This window comes from Pipra filicauda, unplaced genomic scaffold (genome assembly GCF_003945595.2).
Source record: "Pipra filicauda isolate LSUMZ 115617 unplaced genomic scaffold, ASM394559v2 scaffold61_size3293851_pilon, whole genome shotgun sequence".
Classification (NCBI taxonomy): domain Eukaryota; kingdom Metazoa; phylum Chordata; class Aves; order Passeriformes; family Pipridae; genus Pipra; species Pipra filicauda.
The window spans coordinates 2,021,004-2,043,037 of NW_024104776.1; the positions used below are offsets into that span (position 1 = coordinate 2,021,004).

At 37.5% G+C, this 22,034-nt stretch overlaps 1 protein-coding gene across 1 annotated transcript in view; it reads right to left on the reverse strand.

The window, feature by feature from the left end:
- The window catches only part of DOK6 (docking protein 6), a 247,241-nt gene extending 225,464 nt beyond the window's left edge, over nucleotides 1–21,777 (reverse strand). Inside the window, exon 1 of the mRNA XM_027723126.2 lies at nucleotides 21,433–21,777. Within this exon, the coding sequence (XP_027578927.1) occupies nucleotides 21,433–21,498 (66 nt within the window). The 5' untranslated portion in view covers nucleotides 21,499–21,777. The remainder of the gene's footprint in view (nucleotides 1–21,432) is intronic.
- Between the last annotated feature and the right edge of the window lie 257 nt (nucleotides 21,778–22,034).

Below are 22,034 nucleotides of genomic sequence, written 5' to 3' on the forward strand. Positions count from 1 at the left end.
TTATCTCTCAACAGAAGTCTTGAGAAACATTGCAGAAATATGCATGCAGGAAGCTTCTGTCATAGCACATAGTATAATAATTTCAAATCAGTATGACACCTTGCTATTCACTGACTGACAATTCAGAAATGCTTTAGATAGGTAAAGTCCTCGCTATGTGGCTTATTCATGATTTTCTAAGCAGAGTTGCAGAGACACATCTTAGAGAATTTTTCAAATCTATTAAATTGCACTCGACAATTTGTCTAAAGTAATTTTGGTGAAACTAAATATATTCCTTTACTTGATTCTTGCTCCTTTCTCACCTCTCTCATCATCTGGATAGATAGCTATTATAGTAAGTAACGTCAGAGTTCAGACAAAAATATCAGGCAACAACTGTTTCTAATGAAACTATTATTCACACAGGTACTTTCTCTTTTGTTTATTTTTGCAACAATAAAATTACTGGATTTGTTTAACTTGATTACAACATTGAGTTGTAAATGTCAAACATCGTCCTTTAATTACTACAATTATTTATGCTTTTGTTAGAAATTATAGAAAACAATTGAAAGAAGTGTTCATTTAATAAATCAGCATTTCATTCAGGTACAAAAGGCCACAGACTACAAGGTAAAGGCTAGCTCAGTTGGTTAGAGCATAGTGCTAAGAACACCAAGACTATGGGTTTGATCCCTTTATAGGTTATTCACTAAAGAGTTGGACTCGTTGAACCTTGTGGGTCCCTTCCAACTCAGAATATTCTGTGATTCTGTAAAAGGATAAAAGTATTTTTACAATCACCAGTGTAAATGCATGTTCAGTTATGAACAACCTTTGCAACAACTGTTATCAGTAAAGAGAAATATTCACCTAATTCACCTTAAATTAAGATATGAAATCTGTTTAGCAACTTAATTTAAGAGGGAGGACTAGAAAGATAAACATACTTACACAGTATTTGAAATGGTGTGCAAAATAGTGCATGTTTTGAGTAAGTCTGCATCTATAAACCTTCTCAAAACTGGTTGGGCTTTTAATGTTGTGTTCAAGCAACCTCCTGCTTGCTTTCCCATCAGTGTAACATCACTGCATAAACACATAGTCAAAAAAATTAAGAAATACATAGTGAATTTTATTGACCAGCCACATTAGCTACAAGAGAGGACACTGATTCTGAATTCCATATATGAGGCTGTTAGTCTTATCACATGTTTCTGCACTTTACAAACAAAGGCCTTGGCATTCTTTCACTCTGCATGGCTTGTCTTCTCACTCAGCACTTAGCTTTGCATCAGTTCTACTTGCTGGAAGCTCTTTATTCAGTTTTAATCTAATACTGATGATTATTACCAAAAGGGCAGGCAGAAAAGTGGGAGTGAAATGTGAACATAGAACTTGAAAAAGATTACTCTCATCACTGGTGAGACAAGCATCACATGTGATTTCCTGGTTGCCATCAAGGCTCTTATATGTTTGAATGGAGAAACTATTTAGCAAAAACTGTCCAAAGAGAGGAAACACATTTGAACTCTAATGCTGCTGAGAAAGCAGCATGTGAAAGTTTCCCAAGGACTGACAAGCTCTGGAGACCAACTGTTCCACTGAGACTGCAACACTGATACACTCATGACACTGACAACCTGTTAGAAGGACAAGGCCACGGGCACACACAGACGTCAACAAGACGTTGTACAACTTGTGCCATCCAAGAAATCTGTGGCTAGTACACACAGACAAAGACTACAGCTCCATTTGCAGCCCTGATGAGTGAACAGGCCCCTGAAGCTCTTCCTCAACACCTACCTAGAAGCCCCTCCTGGCATGTGTGCACAGCCCTCTGCTTCTGGGTAGACAGCCACATTGACTTTCCACCACTCCTCCTCTAAGTAATTTAAGCAAGCATGTGAGTAAACTCTGTGAGAAAAAAAGTAAACTGTTGTGTGAATTGTTAACTGTGATTAACAATAATGGTTTGATTTTACCTAATAATAATGAATAAAAGGTGTCCTAAGCAATACTGTTTATGATATCACCTCAACTATTTCTTCTGCTAGGGAAAAGGGAATTTTCAACACTGACAAAGAGGTAGTATGACAGCTGTTTGTGGAGATGAAACCAAGAGAAACAAGATCTTAATCGTCTACAGTTTTCTAGGCCTCCAGTAGAGAACATATTAGCTAAGAGCAAAGCTTGAACAGTATGCTGACATTCATTGAGCTCCAAAAAAAATGGTCATGCTGCCAAATGCAATTTTTCCAACTGCCAGTAAGGCTTGGTAAGTCCAGTGTCCTGTGACCTTGATCAGAAATTAAACCCTTGCAGACGCAAGCGTAGATTTCCAGTCGAGAAAAGGGTGAAGAACAGAGGCAACTAGGGACAGGGCAAGAGGAAATGGCCTCAATCTGTGCCAGGGAAGATTCAGGTTGGACATTAGGAAGAATTTCTTTACTGAAAGGGTGGTTAACCATTGGAATGGGCTGCCCAGGGAAGTGGTAGAATCACCATCCCTGGAAGTGTTCAAGAAATGACTGAACACGGAACTTGTTGCTATGGTTTAGTTCATATGGTGGTGTTTGGTCAAAGGTTAGACTCAAAGATCTTGGAGGTCTTTCCCAATCTTAACTATTGTATGAGTATATAAAATGAAAGGAGATTATGTTGACAGAAGCTGCTTTTGTGGGGCAAACAGCAGAAAAGTAATTTTTCAGAGTTTTGATTACTGGAATTGAAATAAGCTGCTGACTCAACAGCACTGGTAGCAGATGCGTAAGCCAGAAAAAGGTTCAGGGAGTTTGAGAGAGTAAAACACAAACTGTAGCTGCTTATTTTCTATTATTCATCACAGATGGCTGTTGAATTGCCTTAAAGTAGGTAGTAAAGGGCCAACCAAAAACTGGAACTAAAACATGAACGTATCTTCCCTGCTCTTTCCCTTTTATGTTTATCCTGGCCACATATGATTAGCATCACAGAACTGGATGATCCCAAGCTTGCCTTATCTACTTTGAAAACAAGATCTGACATCATGTACTTAGCTGTTTTTTCAAATGTGAGCAGTCAAGTGCCTGGAATTTCACAGTTCATTTTTCTTTCCAGTCACAGAAATAATACATTAACCCCTGGCAGCTGCAAGAAATTAAATTGAAAAGGCAGATCTGGCCAAACATTTAAAATTTAAACCACTGTATTGCAACATATGTGTGCAGTTTATCTGTTATTGTGTTTGTACATGACATTATATTAACATGGAATTAAACAGCCCCACAGTAAGAAATCAGATAGGACCTCTTCTCCTGTAGTAAAATCCCTCCTACACAAGACTAGCAACTATTGTGGGCTAAAACTCCTATTATAACAAGTGCAACAATGCTAGAAACTACAAGCTGCAATTTTAACTACAGAAGTTATACTCCTTTATTTCTCATTTTGAAAATGTTTTCAATACATTATATTGACTTATTCTAAAGTTTCCTTCATTTGTTCATTCCAACTGTTTACTTCTGTTTCACCACATCTCTTTTCTGCTTGTCCAGCACCATCTGAAATCTCTCTCCAGAGTAGAGACAATGTATTGTGATAGAGAGTGAATCGAGTTAATAGCCACCCTTGCTGCATTTATGAGGCATCAAAGAGTTGTAAGGGGAAAATGCAACTATGGAAACAAACTGTTTCTTCATTTTAGTTCTTCTTTTTATTTTTTTTTCTCTTGTTCCTGGATTGTATGCCTTTGTCCACAGAAAATTTGGAGAAATTCTCTAGGGGTAGTAGGACTTCTATTTGCTTAAGTCATATAAGATGTCTGCCCTAGAACTGTACATGATAGAAACAAATATAAGCTATCACTGGTTCTATCTGCCTTTAAGAAATGACAGCAATAAATAAAAGAATACACTGGACAAGCACTCAAAGGAAAATTTTTTTAAAGGAATTGAGGAATCAACTGGAATAGAGGCATGAAAATATATATTGCATCAATCTTACTAAATTTTTTTAATTATTATATTCAGATTACACTTTTAGTCTATTGCTTTTTAAAGTACAAAATTGTCTTTGGTTTAAGGTATTTTGCTGCAACATATTCAAAATAAGTGAGTACAAGCTGCCCTAGGGTATGACTTTGTCAATCACAGGAGTACAACACTTGAGTGCAATTAGCACCTGAAATATCTACATCGGATGTGTTATCCGTGAGTTTTTTTCCTAATTTATATGGAAAAAGAATAATAATTAAAAAAAAGCTATGAAGAACCTCCTTCACCTGCAAATATCTTAACTACTTACTCAAATCACTCAAATGCCCTCAATCATATGCAACCACCATGACCAGAACATGACAGTGGCTTGGTAGAGACCTCTACTGATTAAAGAGCATAAAATTAAACTATATATTTCACTCCTGATTTCAGAGTAGACAAAAAGCAAATATATAAGTAGCATATCATTACTGACAAAGGCAATTTTCTATTTAAAATTTGTTTATTGCTGGTAAAGCAAACGAAAGTTCTGGACAGATGAAGCATAACAACAGACAAAACTGTAGAATTATTCTTTAGTATTATTATTTTAGAATATTGAGCAAACAATATTGTGCACTAATACACAGTTTTAATGTGCACTAACATATAAATTTTATGTTTCACAATTTTGATTTGTCATTAACACTGAATATTGGAATCATCATCTCTGCCAGCATAATGGCAGGCAGAGAAAATACCATGATATCCATGTTAATATATACTACAGGAAGACAAAAACAAATAATATTTTCTTCTTCTAAAACCTGTTCTCCACGTTTTAATTCTGTATCACAATTTATAACAGGAAGAAGGTATCAAAGAAGACAAGAATTGGAATAGGAGATGAAACATAAACTTATAAGACCATTAATAGTAAAGTACTGCACAGCAGAGTTGCCATATGTGTGATTTACCCCAAAAAGTTCATGCAGTAAATAGTATTTTAGAATTACTGTTACAAAATTAAACATAGAACTAAATCATAGTATTGTGAACACTCACATCCAGATTAAATCATTAGGAAATTAAAAAGTTAATATTTCTACATCAATGTTACCTAGTTCAAGAACATAGTAGTTTGTTTTCCACTTTGTTTTATTAAAAACGTATTATTTCATATTTTTCTGTTTCACACTTCAGTGAAGCGAAAGGAAAAGGCAGAGGAAAGAGTTCATAAGTTTGCTGTCACTACTATTTGACTGAAGACCCTTTCCCATGTTACCAGAGTAGACAGATACATTTTGGTAACTGTTTCTTGGCAACAGGAAGGAAAGTAAGTGTCATCTTTTCTTTCCCTTTGTTTTGTTTTGTTTCGTTTTTTAACCTCACAATGAAGCATAGAGCTTTGGAGTTAAAGAGACCATGGACCTGTGGTAATGCAAATTATTATTCTGCATTTTCCATAACTCTTCTTGGAAATACTTTGACGTTCAAATTTTAGTAACATTAATAGGATTTAGATACATTTTGCTGCATCTGTGGGTAACAGAGCAATAGTAGGTAACAGATTCTAAATCAGATTGCCTAAAGAATCCACTGCATGGATATTTACACGAGGTTGCCAAAAAGCCTGGCAAGAAGGTCATTCTTGTGAGCCAGAATTGCAAGCCTCCAAGATTTTTAAAAGCGGAGAGGAGAACAGCCCTTCTTGACTTGGACTTGGAGTGCCTCTCACATCTACGTAGATTAGTTTTGTTTAACCATGATAGGCTTGTTTTGTCTATAACTATGGAACAATACGGAACAACTACTACAGAAGTTGCAGAGACCTGAGGAAACTCAAAACCAACCACTTGTTTGTATTTTAAAAAGCTGTCCCGTTACATATCTAAAATACTATGTAATACAACAGCTAATATTTTACGCTGTCACAGATCCACATGGAATTACAAGTTACTTAACTGAATATTGTTTGAAACAAAATTGACTGAGAAGTAGGGAAAATTTACAATCATAATTACTGTATGTTTGATATAATTTCCATTTAAACTGCAGAAAAACTTATATATAACACTAATTACTATTAGTTTTCTTAGTATACTTGATGAACATGCCCTGTTTCTCATCTTCTGAACATTAATAAATATTAGATTAGAGCATTGTGTTAAAGTACATTACTATCTACTCCTTTATACACATTCAGATATACATTTTATGAACTGTGTGAGACAATCTGAGCTTAGAGAATACACTCTAAATACAGTATGTCCAGTAACTAAATAGATCTTAATCATATGCAAGCAAAAAATCTCTTTGAATAGTATCACATATTTTTCAAACATGAAGATAAAAACTCATTTGGAGTTTACGGTAGCATCGGTTTTTCACTCAGCTAGTATCTTATATTTTCCTCTGCTCTAAGCTAAGCATGCAGTATATGAAAAACATGCCAAGACACAAAAAACTGGTACTTCCAGAGTGATATGTTAAGTACAAAACACATTTCCATTTATTTTTCCCTTTAGCTTTTGGGACATAAACAGCCATATAACAACATTACTTGGTATTTTTATTACTACTACATAAAGTCAAATACAAATAACAATGGTTTTTAACTTAATAGCTCAGGAATGAAACAGCAGGTTAGTAGCTTAAAAGGCTACTGTATTACAATGTAATCATACCACATTCAAAATAAAATGAGAGGCTATCTCTGTTCAAGAACTAAATATCCTAAGGTTTAAATACGGTGGTCCTCCATCCATTCGTCAGACAGTAAAGCTTTTGTCATATTCAGCAACCTAAATGAAACGACAGTTTAGTGAATAAATTTTGATGTCAAGTCTAAATTTTAATATTAGCAAGATAAAATTATTTATGTAGATAAACTTAGATTCAGGAGCACAATTGGCATTTCTTTTTTCCTATACTCAGCTGAATCTCAGATCTCCCAATGCCATGCAAATCTAATAGTTGCATGTATCCTTCTCCAGGAAGAAAAAAAATAATTATATTAAAGAGTCAATGTAAATCAGTGAGATGAACTCTCAGCTATCACTTCAACTGTAGGCTTATCTTAGTACTAGCTGTGTGACATATAACTCAGAAAAGTTTTTCCTTCTCTTCTTCTCAAAGAAGGGCCTTTCTTTACTCTCAAAAGAGAAATTTAATGATGCCACGTGCTGAAATACCTCACCGTCAGTTGGTGCTTCAGAAAAGCCTGCTGTTTGTCCTCACACTCTTCACGCAAGTGTGACTGTTTCTCTCTAGTTAACAAATTTTAGCTTGCATTAAACCTTATCAGTAAACATGGCAGTACTGCAAAATCAGCAATTAAGGCCTCAATAGCTTCCACCAATTAGAGTTGTTGTGTGCCAAGAGCTACAGCAGAGACAGATTGTGCGCCGGGTTTATTAACTCATTCTTTTTGCTGTGGAACAGCTAAGTGCCTCTTTTCTGGCCACATTAAAGTACATATAGTTGTTTTACAGTGACATACGCCTCTGCCTTAAAAAACAAAACAAACCCCCCAGAAGGCTGTGAATTTTTCATTTGGGAGCTTTCATATCTATACCAAAGCAACTACTATCTCTTTAAGGGAAATGCAATCCAGCATTGCTATACCTGTTGCTATGCAGACAGCAATTCTTTTACTGTTTTCAGCTTTGAACGATCTAAACAAAATTGTTTTCCACTTCTGTTTGTACCCTCATCCTCCTCTATCAGTGCTTTCCCTGATCCCCAGAAAAACTGTACAATACAAATAATCTGATGGGGACTTCATCCACATGAGTGACCATTTCTTCATCAGTATGGGGGGAGAAGGGAACTTAGAGTCAAGCTCTAGAAATCCATTTGCATATACATGATGGCAGAAATGGACAATAAATTCATATGGAGAGAAATCTTTCAGTGAAAAAAAATACCAAGAGACTTTGAAGGATAGCTTTAACATTTCAGATGTTGGAATGCAAGCTCTTTCAGGCAGGGACCACAATGCTGTTAGGCATTTCTATTCTTCCCAGCACAGTTCGACAATGATTAATTTGCACTGCAGCACTAGAAATCATGAACAATTATAAACTGTGGTTTTTCAAAGTGCTGCACAACTTCAGCATCTTTTTTATTTAAATGCAGATAAAGAGGCAGGCCTACAAGAAACCATTGTATGAAAGTCAAGATTTCTTTCAGCAAGAGAACACGCATTAAGGCTAAATGTTAGAAAATGTCATTCACTGCATCTGTCAGAATAACTAGAATGCAATATTAACAGCAATTCACATAACAGAGTCCATTTAATATGATCATTAATATTTCACACTGATTTTGAAACTGAAGAAAAAAGGAGAAACCAAGATGCATATGTAACAAAATTTATATTTCATGAACCTTAATTGGTGTAACTAGGGCACAGGGATTAAAGGCCTAAGCCTAAGGCATCTGGTCTTGATATTGCACAAGCATTTCAATTTTTGGTTTCAAAAATTAAGTTTTTTAACCCTCTTGGTACTGAAAAAAGCTGAAATGTGAAATCTGAACAAATCCCATTTACATGAGATGCATTCCTAAAATTTCTTATTTACCTAGACAAAAAATTTTCATGATGAGGAACTTAACTGTTCAGCTTAGTCTTTAATAGCATTTTCTGGAATTGATAGAATTTTATGAAATTGCTGTAACAAAGAACTGAATGAAACTTGATCAAAACATTTACTGCTATGGTGAGCCCTTTGGCTGGCATGTGACACCTGAAAACACACTTTCAGAGATACTTGCACAATCAGATGTGCCTAATGCAGATTTGGCCCTCTTTAACAGAGGTCTTTCCTCTGTATATGTACATAAATTCATTGAAAGCCTAATTTAATGAACAAACACTAGTGACAAAAATTAAGAATCTCTTGGTAATTATGTATTGCTGGTTGAGCTTCCATTTTCACTATTTCAGTCATGATCATCCTAACAGCAACGCAGTCAGCTAGGCTTTGTTTTATAGCACTCTAAAGTTGATTTCAAAGGGTGTCAGCGCATTCCTCATTTCAAATCCCCTGGTTTAACTCAGTTCATCTATTGTGCATTCAGCTCACTCATAAGCATTAGAGAGAGTGCACTGTGGCACTACTGTGGGTAAGCTCAGGTCAATGAAAATCAATATAATTTACAACTTTTTACATTTTCCTAGACTTAAAAGCCTGTTGTACCGAAGGAGACTGTATTTCTTCATATGCTTTTCTACGGACATGTAGATATTTGGCCCATTATTTCAACACCTTTTAATTAGTACAAATAAATCAATTAAGTATATTAGGAAGTGTATCTGTTTGTTTGAATGAGAACAGGTAATCATTCTTTCTAGTAACTTTCCAGAAAGGAAAGTGTTAGTTTTGCTGTTGGAAGATCAATATTCACCTACAGCCTGGTCTAGGAAATGTTTCTGGTAAGTCACAGATGGGAAAAAAAAGGATTCTGAGGAATCAAACAAGAGGCATCACCTCACTATAGTTTTAAATTTAATTTTGTTCAGATTGTAGTGGAGGATATATTCACCTTGAATATTTTTTTTTTAGGTGAAATTACTATAAGCCACAAAATAACATTATACAGAAACACGGCAGAAATGACTCATTTGTCATTTCAGAGGAGAAAGGTAAAAAAATCCAGGCAAAAATTATTTTCTGACATCAAGAATTCTGGAAAATACACCTCCAAACCCATTTTGAAATGTATTTAACCTCTGGGTTCTCTTGGGACACAAACTACATTATGTTATGATCATGTCGAAATTATGTCAAAAATATTTACAAGTAACATTTACTTTTCTATTTTCTCCTTCAGTTCAAAAAATCCCAAAGCAATACATCTAAACACTGTAAGTATATTATTGTATAAAAGCTGCTAGAGCAACATTTGTCCTCAAATAACTATACTATGAGGTCCACCAGTACAAATTTTCCTCTCATTGCCCATAAATCTCATCTAAATCTATTCCATTGTTGCTGTGCAGATCCCCCCTTATGTTTCACTGTGAGGCTTCCATTTTCAAAGCACCTCAGACACCTAATTCTGGTAGTTTAACCAATGTTCTCTACCAGCTGCTAAACTGTTACCATTAGTTAAAGAGCTCCCTTTTACAATTTGTAAGCATTATCTTCATCCCAAATGATTAGTAAGTGTCTGAAAATACTCTACAGGCATTCAGACGTAACTCTTCAAAATAACCTGAAATCTTTTGAAATGGCCATGATCTGGTAATATCCTGTTTGGCCTTTGGGTCTTGAGCAAGTCCTATAACGTGCAGTTGCTTATATTCTAGAAATAAAGCCTTTGCATTCACATATCTACTTTTCTTTTAAAAAACTGCAGTGTTCTTCTTTATTAAGAACTCTGGGACCATAAAAATAATTCCATTCCTGTTTTTCTGCAGTGACATGAGATTAGAGCAGTCTGTTTCCTTTCTTTTGGTCCGTATTCCTTTTGCTACATTTTTAATATTTATATATTTAATACATCACATATCATTATTGGGAATAAAAGCTGTCAGAGATTCTGTTCTATCAGGGAAAGATAGATCTCAGAATTTTTTACTCTTTCTCTTACTTTTCTTTAGGATGGATCTACATTAGAATTTTTATTATTAAAAAAACCTAAAAGTCCAGATGATTCAATGATTGGAAAAATGTAACATCATGAGGGAACTGGGTTTCATTAAACACATTACTACCTAAATGTGCTGACATTGCATAAGCTTCAACCAGTATGCATCATATTAGAAAAGGCTATCCAATATATTTTCAACCTTTTCCTTTGAGCTATGACCCACTGAAGAGGATAGCAATCATTTAGTGATCTCAAAGTGATTTCTTTTCTGCAGAAAAAAAAATATTTTTTTTTTAAAGGGAAACCAGGACCCTGAAAATCTTGGTTGCTACAAATCTCCTTCTGGAAATGTTCACACCAGCATTACTGTAATGGACAACTCATAATTTGATTTTTCCCCCTTTTTTTTTTTCTTTTGTAACCTTAGACGTTTCCTTTCAATAAATGCTTCTGTAGTGCTTTTTTATTTCACATATTGTGTAGATAGATTTCCTCAAGAAAAAATGCATTTTGTCATCTCGAGAGTCTGAAAGTGGACTCAATTGTTTCACTCTATAACCTGCACAAAGTCCCACAGACTTTCCTCTATGGAATCATACAAATACATGTTCCTCGTGCTGAGCTCCAAGATATTATGGGTAAAATGCACAACTTAAGCCTAAGCATTAGTATTGCTTAGCAGAATGGTGTTGGTGTACACACACACAGAGTATGGTGTTTCAATTTTTTTTTGTGGAAGAATATGCCTTTTATAAAATTTGGAGATGAGAAAACTCTGATATCTTCTCAAAATCTGACCAGTGATGCACTGCACGAGGAAGAAAAGAGATGTTGCAGTAATATCTCTTCCTTCACCCCCCTTTAATAAGGATTGATGTATTATGCAACATGTATTTGACAAATATGGCTAATTTCTGCATGTCGGGGGTCAGAAATTTACATCCACAATTGCAGACCAGTAACCCAAGCAGTTACGAAATTACCTCATGCACCATATTCAGCTTTCAGAATTATTCTGCCACATAAGATCTGAATAACTGTACCTTAAACATTTTCAATATCTACCATTCAACACTTCAGATTTTGCGCTACAATTCTGCCTCAAGGCAAAAAAGACATAAGGCCTATCATAGTTAGCAGTTTCAGACTTCTAGCATTCCTATTTGTGACACTTGTTTCTAAGATGAAAACTGAAAACTGATGAGCAATCAGGAAGATCTGGGGGAAAAAAGCAAAATATTTATTTTCTTTATATACAAAAATCTAAATATGTCAGACACCTGAACAAATCCTGACTGTAAAAAGAGAATTCATAGAAGAATTCAGTGAAACATATTTTCCAACCAAAAGTAAAAGCCTTCATACAACATTAAAATAGACAGTGAATCTGGCTGAGTGGTGAGGTTGGACCAGGTGACCTCCAGAGGTGCTTTTTAACCTCAGCCATTCCATAGTTATGCAACTCAAATTACTAAAAATAAAATTTGAATTATTCCAATGTTTTCTATACAATTGTAGCACCTAATAATACTTTGACCATAATCAGCACTAGCCAACCTACATATCTTAACAGAGAACTTAACAAGAGTTTATAGTTGAGACAGACAAAATAAAGAAGTGGCAGATGAAAAGAGATTATACTAATTTCACAAACAGAAAAGTTCAGCACAGAAAGCCTGTTTCCCATTTACACTAAGAGCATTCACTATATTGGCAGTATAAGGGGCTTTAACACAGCTTCAAATTTATTTTATGTAGTGTACAGTGGGCTTAGTACAATTTAGAATAAGGCTGGAATGAATTCAAGTGCTCAAGATTACAAATTTTATCTCTGAAAAAGACTAAAATTTAACTTTTCTCATATAGATTCCAACATATAAGTACAAAGATTTTTGTCTTCTTGAAAGAGGTTATTTCATTAACAGTGCAAAAAGCTCCAAAACACATTTCATAGTTTTAGATACTAGGACTACACAAAATAAAAATCAGTAAAATATCATTTTTTTTACTACCCTTCTTGTTACAACTATGGAAAATCAACCTTCTCTCTTTCTTGTTATGACGCTATTATTATCATACTATTATATACATATATATTATACATAGTGTATGCCTTATTATTATCATATTAATCTAGTTTATTAGTATATCACCTTCAATTAAAATTAAGGCTTTCTCCATTATTAGTTTTTATTCATATACTTTATTATTTCACATTCGCACATCATACTAGAGTTAGATAACAGTTACTGTATGAAGTAATTACTTTATCAAAGACTATACTATCTAAAAGTAGTCTGATAAATAAAAACAAAAATAAAAGTAATTATAATAAATATAAGTTTATAAGAATAAAATGTCCTCTTTTTAGGTACTGTACAAAACCAATAATTATGACTACTCATTCAGAAAACTCTTCTGTGTTCTTATTTTGTAAGACTTCATGTACTCTTTTTTCTTTGCAAGAAAAAAAGCGTTTGCATGACAAAAGAGAATATACCAATTCACTCTGAGGGCAGGGAACCTCAGAGCAAGAGTGTCTAAAAAAAAAAAAAAATCCAGGGACAAACAATAAAGAGTATTAGAAGTATCAGGAGCTTCCTGCTCAAAGATGTTACTAATTTGGTTCTAGAGTAGTGAAAACCTTTCAATATTAAACTTTGCTATTAATTCTTTTTGCAATGAACAGGTAGGAGAAATACACCAAAGAGCCATTCCTCCAGTAGACAGACAGTGTGCAAATTTTTTCCCCAGGTCTAGTCAATGCTGTGTCCTTCTAATTCCTTACTGACATATTAATGAATACAACCTCTCCAAAGTTCAGTCCAGATAAGCCAGAGATGATGATAGTCAGTTTGGCAACTGAACAACAGAGAGAAAGAAGATCAATTTTTAAAAGATTTACACACTTCCATTAATTATCTTCCTAATTTATGCGCATCTGAAGTGAAGAGTAATTCCTGCAAGGCTCCATTTGCATGGTCTTGTAACTTCTAAGTGTGCCAGCAATGACGTTTCACACATTAAAATTTTTAAAAAGCTTCAAAATCTGGAAGACTTATGTTCATAGAATCATAGAATCAATCAGGTTGGAAAAGATCTCCAAGATCATCAAGTCCAACCCTTGATCCAACACCGCTGTAGTTACTAGACCATGGCACTAAGTGCCACATCCAGTCTCATCTTAAAAACCTCCAGTGACGGTGAATCCACCACCTCCCTGGGCAGCCTATTCCAATGTCTAATTACTCTCTCTGTTATGCAGTGATTCTGCAGTGATCTGCAGTGATCTGCAGTGAAGATCACTTTTGAAAAGAAGTATATTTCATTTCTAGATTACAGACTGCACTATTTTTTCCCTTAATTTCTAAGCAGACATCAAAATTAACATTCATCTTCAAAACCCTTCAGTGGTAGTCTCAGCTTTCCAAGACCTATCCTAGTCCGTAAGAGTACTCCTGGAGTCAGTAGATTTAAGTCTGATGCCAGCTGAAAATCTCAGTGTTTGGAAATCTCATTGCCTGTACCAAGTTTTCAGAGACAGTGGTTTAAGTGCTGGTCTGAACAATCACACAATTTTTCTTCTCAGACGTGATGTGTGGATATGTATTCTGGATAACAATAAAAAAAATATTAATCAAAAGCAAGCATTTATGTGACACAGGTGTCAAGATACAGTTACTGCACACACTCTTGCTCAACTTTTTTTTAATAAGTTTGCAATTTTGTCCTACTGTACAAAAACTTTCTCCACAAGATTAAAAGGTTTCCTTGTTTTTCTTCATTGACTTTCTTCAAGAAATTTCATAGTATTTAGAGTTGAAGTATGTATTTTCCTCTGGAAAAAAAATTTCAACCAAACGATGATTCATTACATTAATACACCAGGATATTTTTGAATCTTAGAGCTGCACTGCAAGTTGAAAAGATTAAAAATACAAAATGCAGTGAAACATTTATAATTATTATTTTAAACATAGCAGATATGAGAGGATATAGTATACAGTAAAACACCCATGCTTTGGTTAAATAATATATTATTAATTTAAAGAACAGTGAGAGATATAATTCAAAATGCATACACATGAAAGTATTTCTCACCTTCAACAAAGAGAATATTTTACATTTTCCAAGACTGCCTAGAAGTATATTAACTACATCATGACATTTGTGAAAAGTTGTTCAACTAACTGATCTTTCATACAACCTAAAACAAAAGACAAACTTTCCAGGGTAATGTAGACCCCAAAACCTTTACTCGATTTTTTTTTTAAAGAGCATTTCATAGCATGCTTTTTTTTTTAAATGTCCCATTAGTACCTATCTAAAATGTATTCTCTATACAGTAACATATATAAACGTATAACTAACAACCAGCTCACATATGCTGTTGCTTGAATTTGTTGTTGCCAGGCAACAGCTATAGAGCATTTTGCACTGCTTGCAAAAATCTGAATGAATGATTCGAAGAGAGATTATTTCTAAAATACTAGGAAGAAAACTCACTACTGGAATTACATGAATAATTCCTTGTATATTTCAAGGATTCATAGAGAATGTTCCTTCCACAATTACTGAAATGAGAAAGGACAACTCCTTTGAGTAGGATTTGAAGGGCATTTTACAACAAGGAAATTCATGTTCTATGCATGCAGTTAATGTTCCCACATGGACTCTGAACCAAAGCCACCAAAGTTAATGGGTTCCTTAAACTGACTTCAGGGTCTTTTCACTGAATCTTTTCATTGGGTTTTAACATCTATCACAGGACAAAAACTACAGACTCCTAAATGAAAAAACAGAAGGCCATCACCTTACAGGAGACACAAATAAATTCTCAATAAAATTTTACCATCTCAAAATATGCAAGTGAAAGAGAGAGAGTCTGTACGAACACTTCTTTGTGTACTCTTCATACAGCTAAGGTTTAATCTCATTGAGGCTAATGGCATTACACACAAAAGTAAAAATAGAAGCATCTATAATACATTGATAACATGGATGTGATATGCTATCTACAAAAGAGAACTACTTGTCTCTTTAAGTAAGAGCCATCCATTACAAAATTACTAACCTTTGGCTATCATACCTCTTGGGAATTAAAAGGTGGAAAAGCACATCAAGAAAATCAACTGGGAAACATAGCAACTCCAAAGTGCTTACCACAAGCCTGACTCACAAGTTGTTTTAAACACAAACATTAGCATAAAAAGTTGTCGGACTTTTTGTCCTTGCTTACCATGGCTGCAAGATATTTCTTTCAATTTCCTGTACAATGCTTAATCAATAATAACTGGTCAGAAGCTAAAAATGATTATTCTTTCCATAACGACTAAATTGGAAATCCACATATTTTCCTTTTAATTCTTCAAATCCATTCATGTGACTTGGCAAGAAGTACTGAAAGCAGTAATTATTGGTATTTTAAATGATACTTTCAGTATAATGTAGTGAATGTAACCAGCTGCTTTAATGGATCCCAGTGAAATCCTTTTAATTCCGTATCTCAGGCTGAACTACCATGAACTATCATGAAAAAGAAACTCCTTTATGTGGAAGGAATCTGGAACCTAAATCCTGTCCATCTAGAGCTTTATAAAAATTAAAATAGATACATTATAAATAGATACATTATAAACCAAAATTAAGGTTTTACAGTTTCATTCAAAATATTTTCATGCTCCAAGATGTAATTCATAGTTTATATCATCGGTCAGGATGCGGTTATATAAAAGGCAATCTCAGTGCTTTCAAACAGGCTGAGCAGATTTCCCACAGATAATAATATAAAATAATCTACAGAAAGGATATCCACTCCAGGCCACACAACTTGCTTGTACTTCTTCATGTGTTTGTTTGTTTCTTAGAATATGCTATGGCAACTCGAAGAAACAGAAGAACCTTTACTTTGCCCTCTGTATTCATCATGACCCACTTGCAGAGTCAGTACAATCAATCAAATGTAATCTCAAACCCAGGACATTTTGCAGGTCCCTTTGCTTTCTTCACCATAAGTATCCACACGATATCAATTAAATGTTAGGATTTTGTAAGACACATACTGCATTTTTTCAAGAGGAACCAAGTTGCAATCAGACACTTGTATTCATAGTATTGTTAGTGCTGATTGATTGAAGACAGGGTTAACAGCAGAAGGAGAAACACGATGTTCATTTCCACAAAAGGTACCTGTAATGACCTAAAAGTATGGTTAAAAATAGGGGGGTTTATATGGTAAAACTTCTCATTTGGTGACTAAGAGAAACCTGCTACTTATTGTTCAATCAAGACTGAGTGGCAGATACAATTTTCTCTTTGGATAGCTATATTAGAGTGTAAACTAAACCACTCAGAAAATAATTCTACTTAGTATGTGGAATCACAGAAAAATCAGTAATTATTCATCAACTGAGTGAAAATTTCCATTAGACAGGATTCTTTTGTTCTGTGGCCAAGGCGTGACCAAAAAAAAAGACAGAAACAAACAAACAATAAGATTATGACTTCGAAGGTTGATATGGGTCAAAACAAGACTATCGAAGTGACACAATGCTCATTTTTAATTAGACTTCCTAATGCAACATCAAATTGTTTTTCTTCTAAGAAACAGCACTTCAACAAGGCATGAAATACTCCCAGCTTAGTTTATTAGGAGGCAACAAAGGGATTCCAATCTGCTACAACAATGTTTCAGCCTATAAGCACAGCCAGTGCAGTATAAAATTGTGTCATATGAATTTTAATGTGACACAAGTATGAAAGATTCCAAAAGAACAAAGGCAGCACAGTCCTGTTCCACGCTACACAAATGACCTATTCTGATCTGAACAGCACAACACATTACAATCAAATTTATTTCAAAGGAGGGTTGCACAGGTCAAATGTAATGGCTGCAAGAATGAGGTATTTCCTTTATGTAGCATTAGAGAAAAGCAAAATATCAAACAGTGCAGGAATGCCAGGGCACTGAAAAGAAAGGCATATTTAGGCTGCAGGGAAACAGATTTTATAAAGATATTTTAATTATATGTCAACCTCACTGACTACAGTTTCTAAGTTTCAAAGATACTGTGATACCTCAATGAAGATGTCATATATACAAGTGAGCTTGTCTATTACATAGCCTTTAATATATATTTAAAATTTCAAGGCACCAGAGAAAAGTTTCATGTACGGTTCACACTTAACAAAAGGAGATAGGCTAAGTGGTCTAACTGGCTGGATGTCTCTTCGTGGCCTGATATCTCTATGGCAGAAACCATGATATTCCCAGATGTCAGAATCCAACAAGAGAGAGGCTGGTAAAGCTCCACAGCTGACTATCTGATCTTACAACAAAAGAAGCTACTTTAACAACTTAAAGGTATCAGAACAATGAGGTCGACTTGAAAATACTGGACTGCCAGAAAATATACAGAAATCCATTAAGATGTAAATCCAACAGTAAATGAGCAATTAAGGATAAGGTGAAAAGCGGGCAAAAAAATCTTAATGATCAGGTACCAGTAAACAAAAAGGGTAAATTCTCACAGTACTTCTTGCCATGTATTTCCATCAAGATTTAGGCTTCATCTTTGTCTTCAAATCAGCCTTCTGAACAGTATGATGGAAAAACAGCTCCAAGTCCTGACTGCACAGTTCAGAATGGATGTTTGTCCATCCTCCATGACTGGAGACAATCCTCACGCACACTATGAACACAATTTGCAGGTATGTGGGCAGTAGGCAGACAGGGTTACAAGTACTTAACGCAAGACAGCCATAAGAAGTCAGAAGAAAACATGTTATACCTCTTTAAAAAAAAAATACTTTCTATTTTACAATTAGATGAAGATTTACTACTTGAGTTTTTGAAAATTAGGTTCTTGGAAAACCAAATTCTATCAGAAAGTTCAGCACAAATCAAAGCTTGTTGCTGTGGAGTTTTTTCAATAAAATGAAAATACACTATTGAACTATCTTCTATTTGATTCCCAGCCAGGGCTCCCTCAGTCACAGAACAAGACAGAATAAAAGTTGCATTGGAAGAATTTCTGTAATGAATTGGCTACCAGCCCAAAGGTTAGAATTAGTTTTATTGCCCAAGTCTAGCACTAAAATCGGTATTAGTCACCTCAGTTCTCCAAGTTCTAATCAATCTACTTCTTGGGAGACTTTGAAATATTCAAAGAATGTAGACTGTTATGACCAAAAAACCCCATGCCAGTAAGTTCCAGTGTATAGGAATGTAACATAACCAGCAAGAGATAAAATCCTATTGACATATTTAAAAATTATCTTAGTCTTAGTTTTCAGAACCCATAACTCTCTTCCCTCCTTTCAATATTTTTTGGAGGTTAAAAATATTCATTCACCACCAGACATTTATATCCCTGAAAATTGATGTATTCACCTACATTATGACAGCTCTAGTGTAATTCATTAACATTTGGACTTGGAGACAGACATAAAGGGAAAAAATACAAACCTTTAATGTTTCACTTGGTGAACAAAAATTGCATTAATTTAGATATTCAGTCACAAGAATCCAATTAGCTATGGATATATCCACACATATTCATACCTTTCAACCATCACACTCATTTGAATTTTGATGCTATTTTCTATAAAATATAATCCATTTTACATTGTATTTAATAGATTTATTCAGATTTGCATTTCCATATGTCATATTTAAGCTTATACTACCACCTGCCTGAGGCTGTATAGTCTGAATTGTCACCCTCATAAACCACTTCAGTAGGAGAAAATCCTCCGTAGACACTGTATGAACTATTTCCCTTCTGCTTAGTGTAGAAGTATGATAACATTAGGACCATGAATAATATCCACACAAAAAAAAGCATTTATACGTGTCCCCCTCAAAAAATCAGATTAACATCTTCAAAACAAAATATTCAAGCTACTTAAGATATATTGCAATGAAATACCACCTTCATAAATTTTTTTACACAAGTCAGCAAGTATCGACCAAGATTACTGTGATATGAACTCTACATTTGTTGCATATATGCCACACACATAGGTATATAAAAGTATTTGCATACATAAACATATGCATATACATAAGTTCACACTTAAAGGACACTGAGATACTTTCCTATACAGATTTGCAAATCAAACAGATTAACTCTGATTCCAACTACTAACATCAAGGCAATGCAATACCATCATCCCTCTGCTTTGTGTTGGGCCCATCTAGTAACACTGCTGAGCTGGGGAAAAACTGATGAGCAAAGGTTAAGCAGAGGACTGCCAGAAACAAACTAGGGCTTAGAAATTGCTCTTTCAGATAAGACTAATGCTTTACTGATGCACAGAGTGACTTTGAGGTTGCAAAATCATTAATAAGAGCATCCATTCTCTTTGGATTTACATCATCTCTCATACATTTGGACTTGGGGCAATTAAGGGCTTGGACCAAACTTTCCTGTGCTCTTTTGGCATTAACAGCCCTGCCAAGGTACCAAAGTGCTCCAAAGGTCAATTTCTGATTATTGTCCTACCATCCTGCACAATGTGTCTGCAAGCAAAGCACAGCATCTGGGGGAAGGGAAAAGGGGAGAGAAGGAGGAGGAGATAAATATTAGCATTGTGATAAGCTCAAAGATCATGACTTGGAGGAGGGCAGATTTCACATGGTCCCTGCTCTATTAGGTTTCAGGGGAAGCAGGAAGAGAGGCTCTCCTGGAAGGGAGAGCAGGTAGAGACCCTTCACTTTTCTGCACGTCTAAACAAAAAATGAAGCATGAACTCAAAGAACTCCAGACCTCCTCTCAGCCCTAGTCGGGTTTAGTCTCGAGCCAACAGGATCTTTTGGGATCACTGGTAACATTGCTAGCTGTGCAAACCAGCGAGCCTTCTCGTTCTTACACAAAGGGTAAGGAGAATGCCCAAACTGATGATTCCCGGTACCGACTGAAGTTTAGAAAATCCTGACCCTTATACACACTCTGTTCCAACTTCACTGCCTTTTCAAGGTTTGCTGTACCCCCTCAGGGAAAGTGCACTTGGCCAATTCGATAACACTGTGTCGCTGAGCACCCCGGTGTGTACTGAGACCAGCCACGCTCACCTAAGGGACCGCCCCTAGTTTTTATCACTGTCAGACTCTGCATCTGCCTTTCGGTCCATAAGGCTGTCACCCACCTCCCCTCCCCGCCCGCCCCCGGCCCGCTGCAGGCTCCCATTGCCCAGTCCTCTATGCCCTGGGGCACGAGCATCCCCACATCTCCACGCCCGCTTTTCTCAGTTACTGTTGGGCTGCTCTGGTACCAGCCTCCAGTGTTTTCAGACCCTGCCCTGACTGAAGACATCCCTCTCCCAAAATGGGAGAGGGAGGGAGAGAGGGAAGGAGAATCTCTGCACAAAGTTTTTTACAGATCCTGCCTGCGCCTTCCTCTCCCCGCCCAAGCCCCCGTCGGAGGCAGTAGGGCGAGGGACGGGGGACGGCGGTGGGGGGGGAAGCGGGAGAGGCAGGGACGCCCAAGTGGGGTGTTATCCTCGGCCCGAGGAGGACGAGGGAACGGGACGCAGCTTTTAGCGGACAGTGACCCTGGCAGGCGAACGCTGAGACAGAAGGGAGGAGCGGCGCCTTCCTGGAGACAGGAGCGACCGGCTCTCTCCGAGAGCAATGGCAGCGCATCCCCACCGACCCCTACGGAGATGGGAGCAAAGTCCGAGCCCCAGCGGCGGCGGCAGCAGCGGCAGCAGCGGTAGCAGCAGCAGCGGCAGCAGCGGCAGCAGCAGCGGCAGCAGCAGCAGCAGCAGCAGGTCGCCGCGCCCCGCGCTGGCAGCCCCGGCCCGGGGCACTGCCGCCCCCCAGGCCGGCGAGGCGGCCGCCAGCGCCTCGCCCCCACCCCGGACAGGGCCGGCGAAGAGAGAACTCACTCACCCCCAGCTTCCTGCTGCGGATTTTCACGTAGCCCTGTTTGACTATATCGTTAAAGTTGGAGGCCATGGTCAGCGCTGCCTGCTTCCTCCCCTCCGCGCCCGGAGTCCTCCTCCTCCTCCACCGCCGCCGCCTCCTCCTTCTCCTCCTCCCCCGGGCCCTCCCGGGTGCCGCCGGCCACTGGCTCCAGAGGCGCTTCTGGCATCCAGGCAGCGGCAGCCGCCGCGCTCCGCTCCGCCCGCTCCGCGCCGCTCCCGCGGCCGCCCGGCTCCGCTTCACCCGGCACCGCCCCGGGGGGCGGTGGCGGCCGCTCCGCTCCCCCGCTGGCCCCTCGCTGCCCCCGCCCCGCCGCCGCCCCGGCCGCCGGCCCCGCTCCGCTCCGCTCCGCCCGGCGGTGGCTTCGCGGCTGCCCGCGCCTACGGCCGGGGGCGGGCGGGGCGGTGGGCGGGGCGGGGCGGAGCGGGGACACCGCCCCCGGCGCCGCGGCCGCGGAGCCCGCCCCCAGCGCGCACCCTCCCGCCGCCGGGGGACGGGGACCCAGGGTGGGTGGCGCGGGTCTCCTGGTGCCAGGAGAGCTCCGCGACCCCGGGCGTGACACCGGGCGG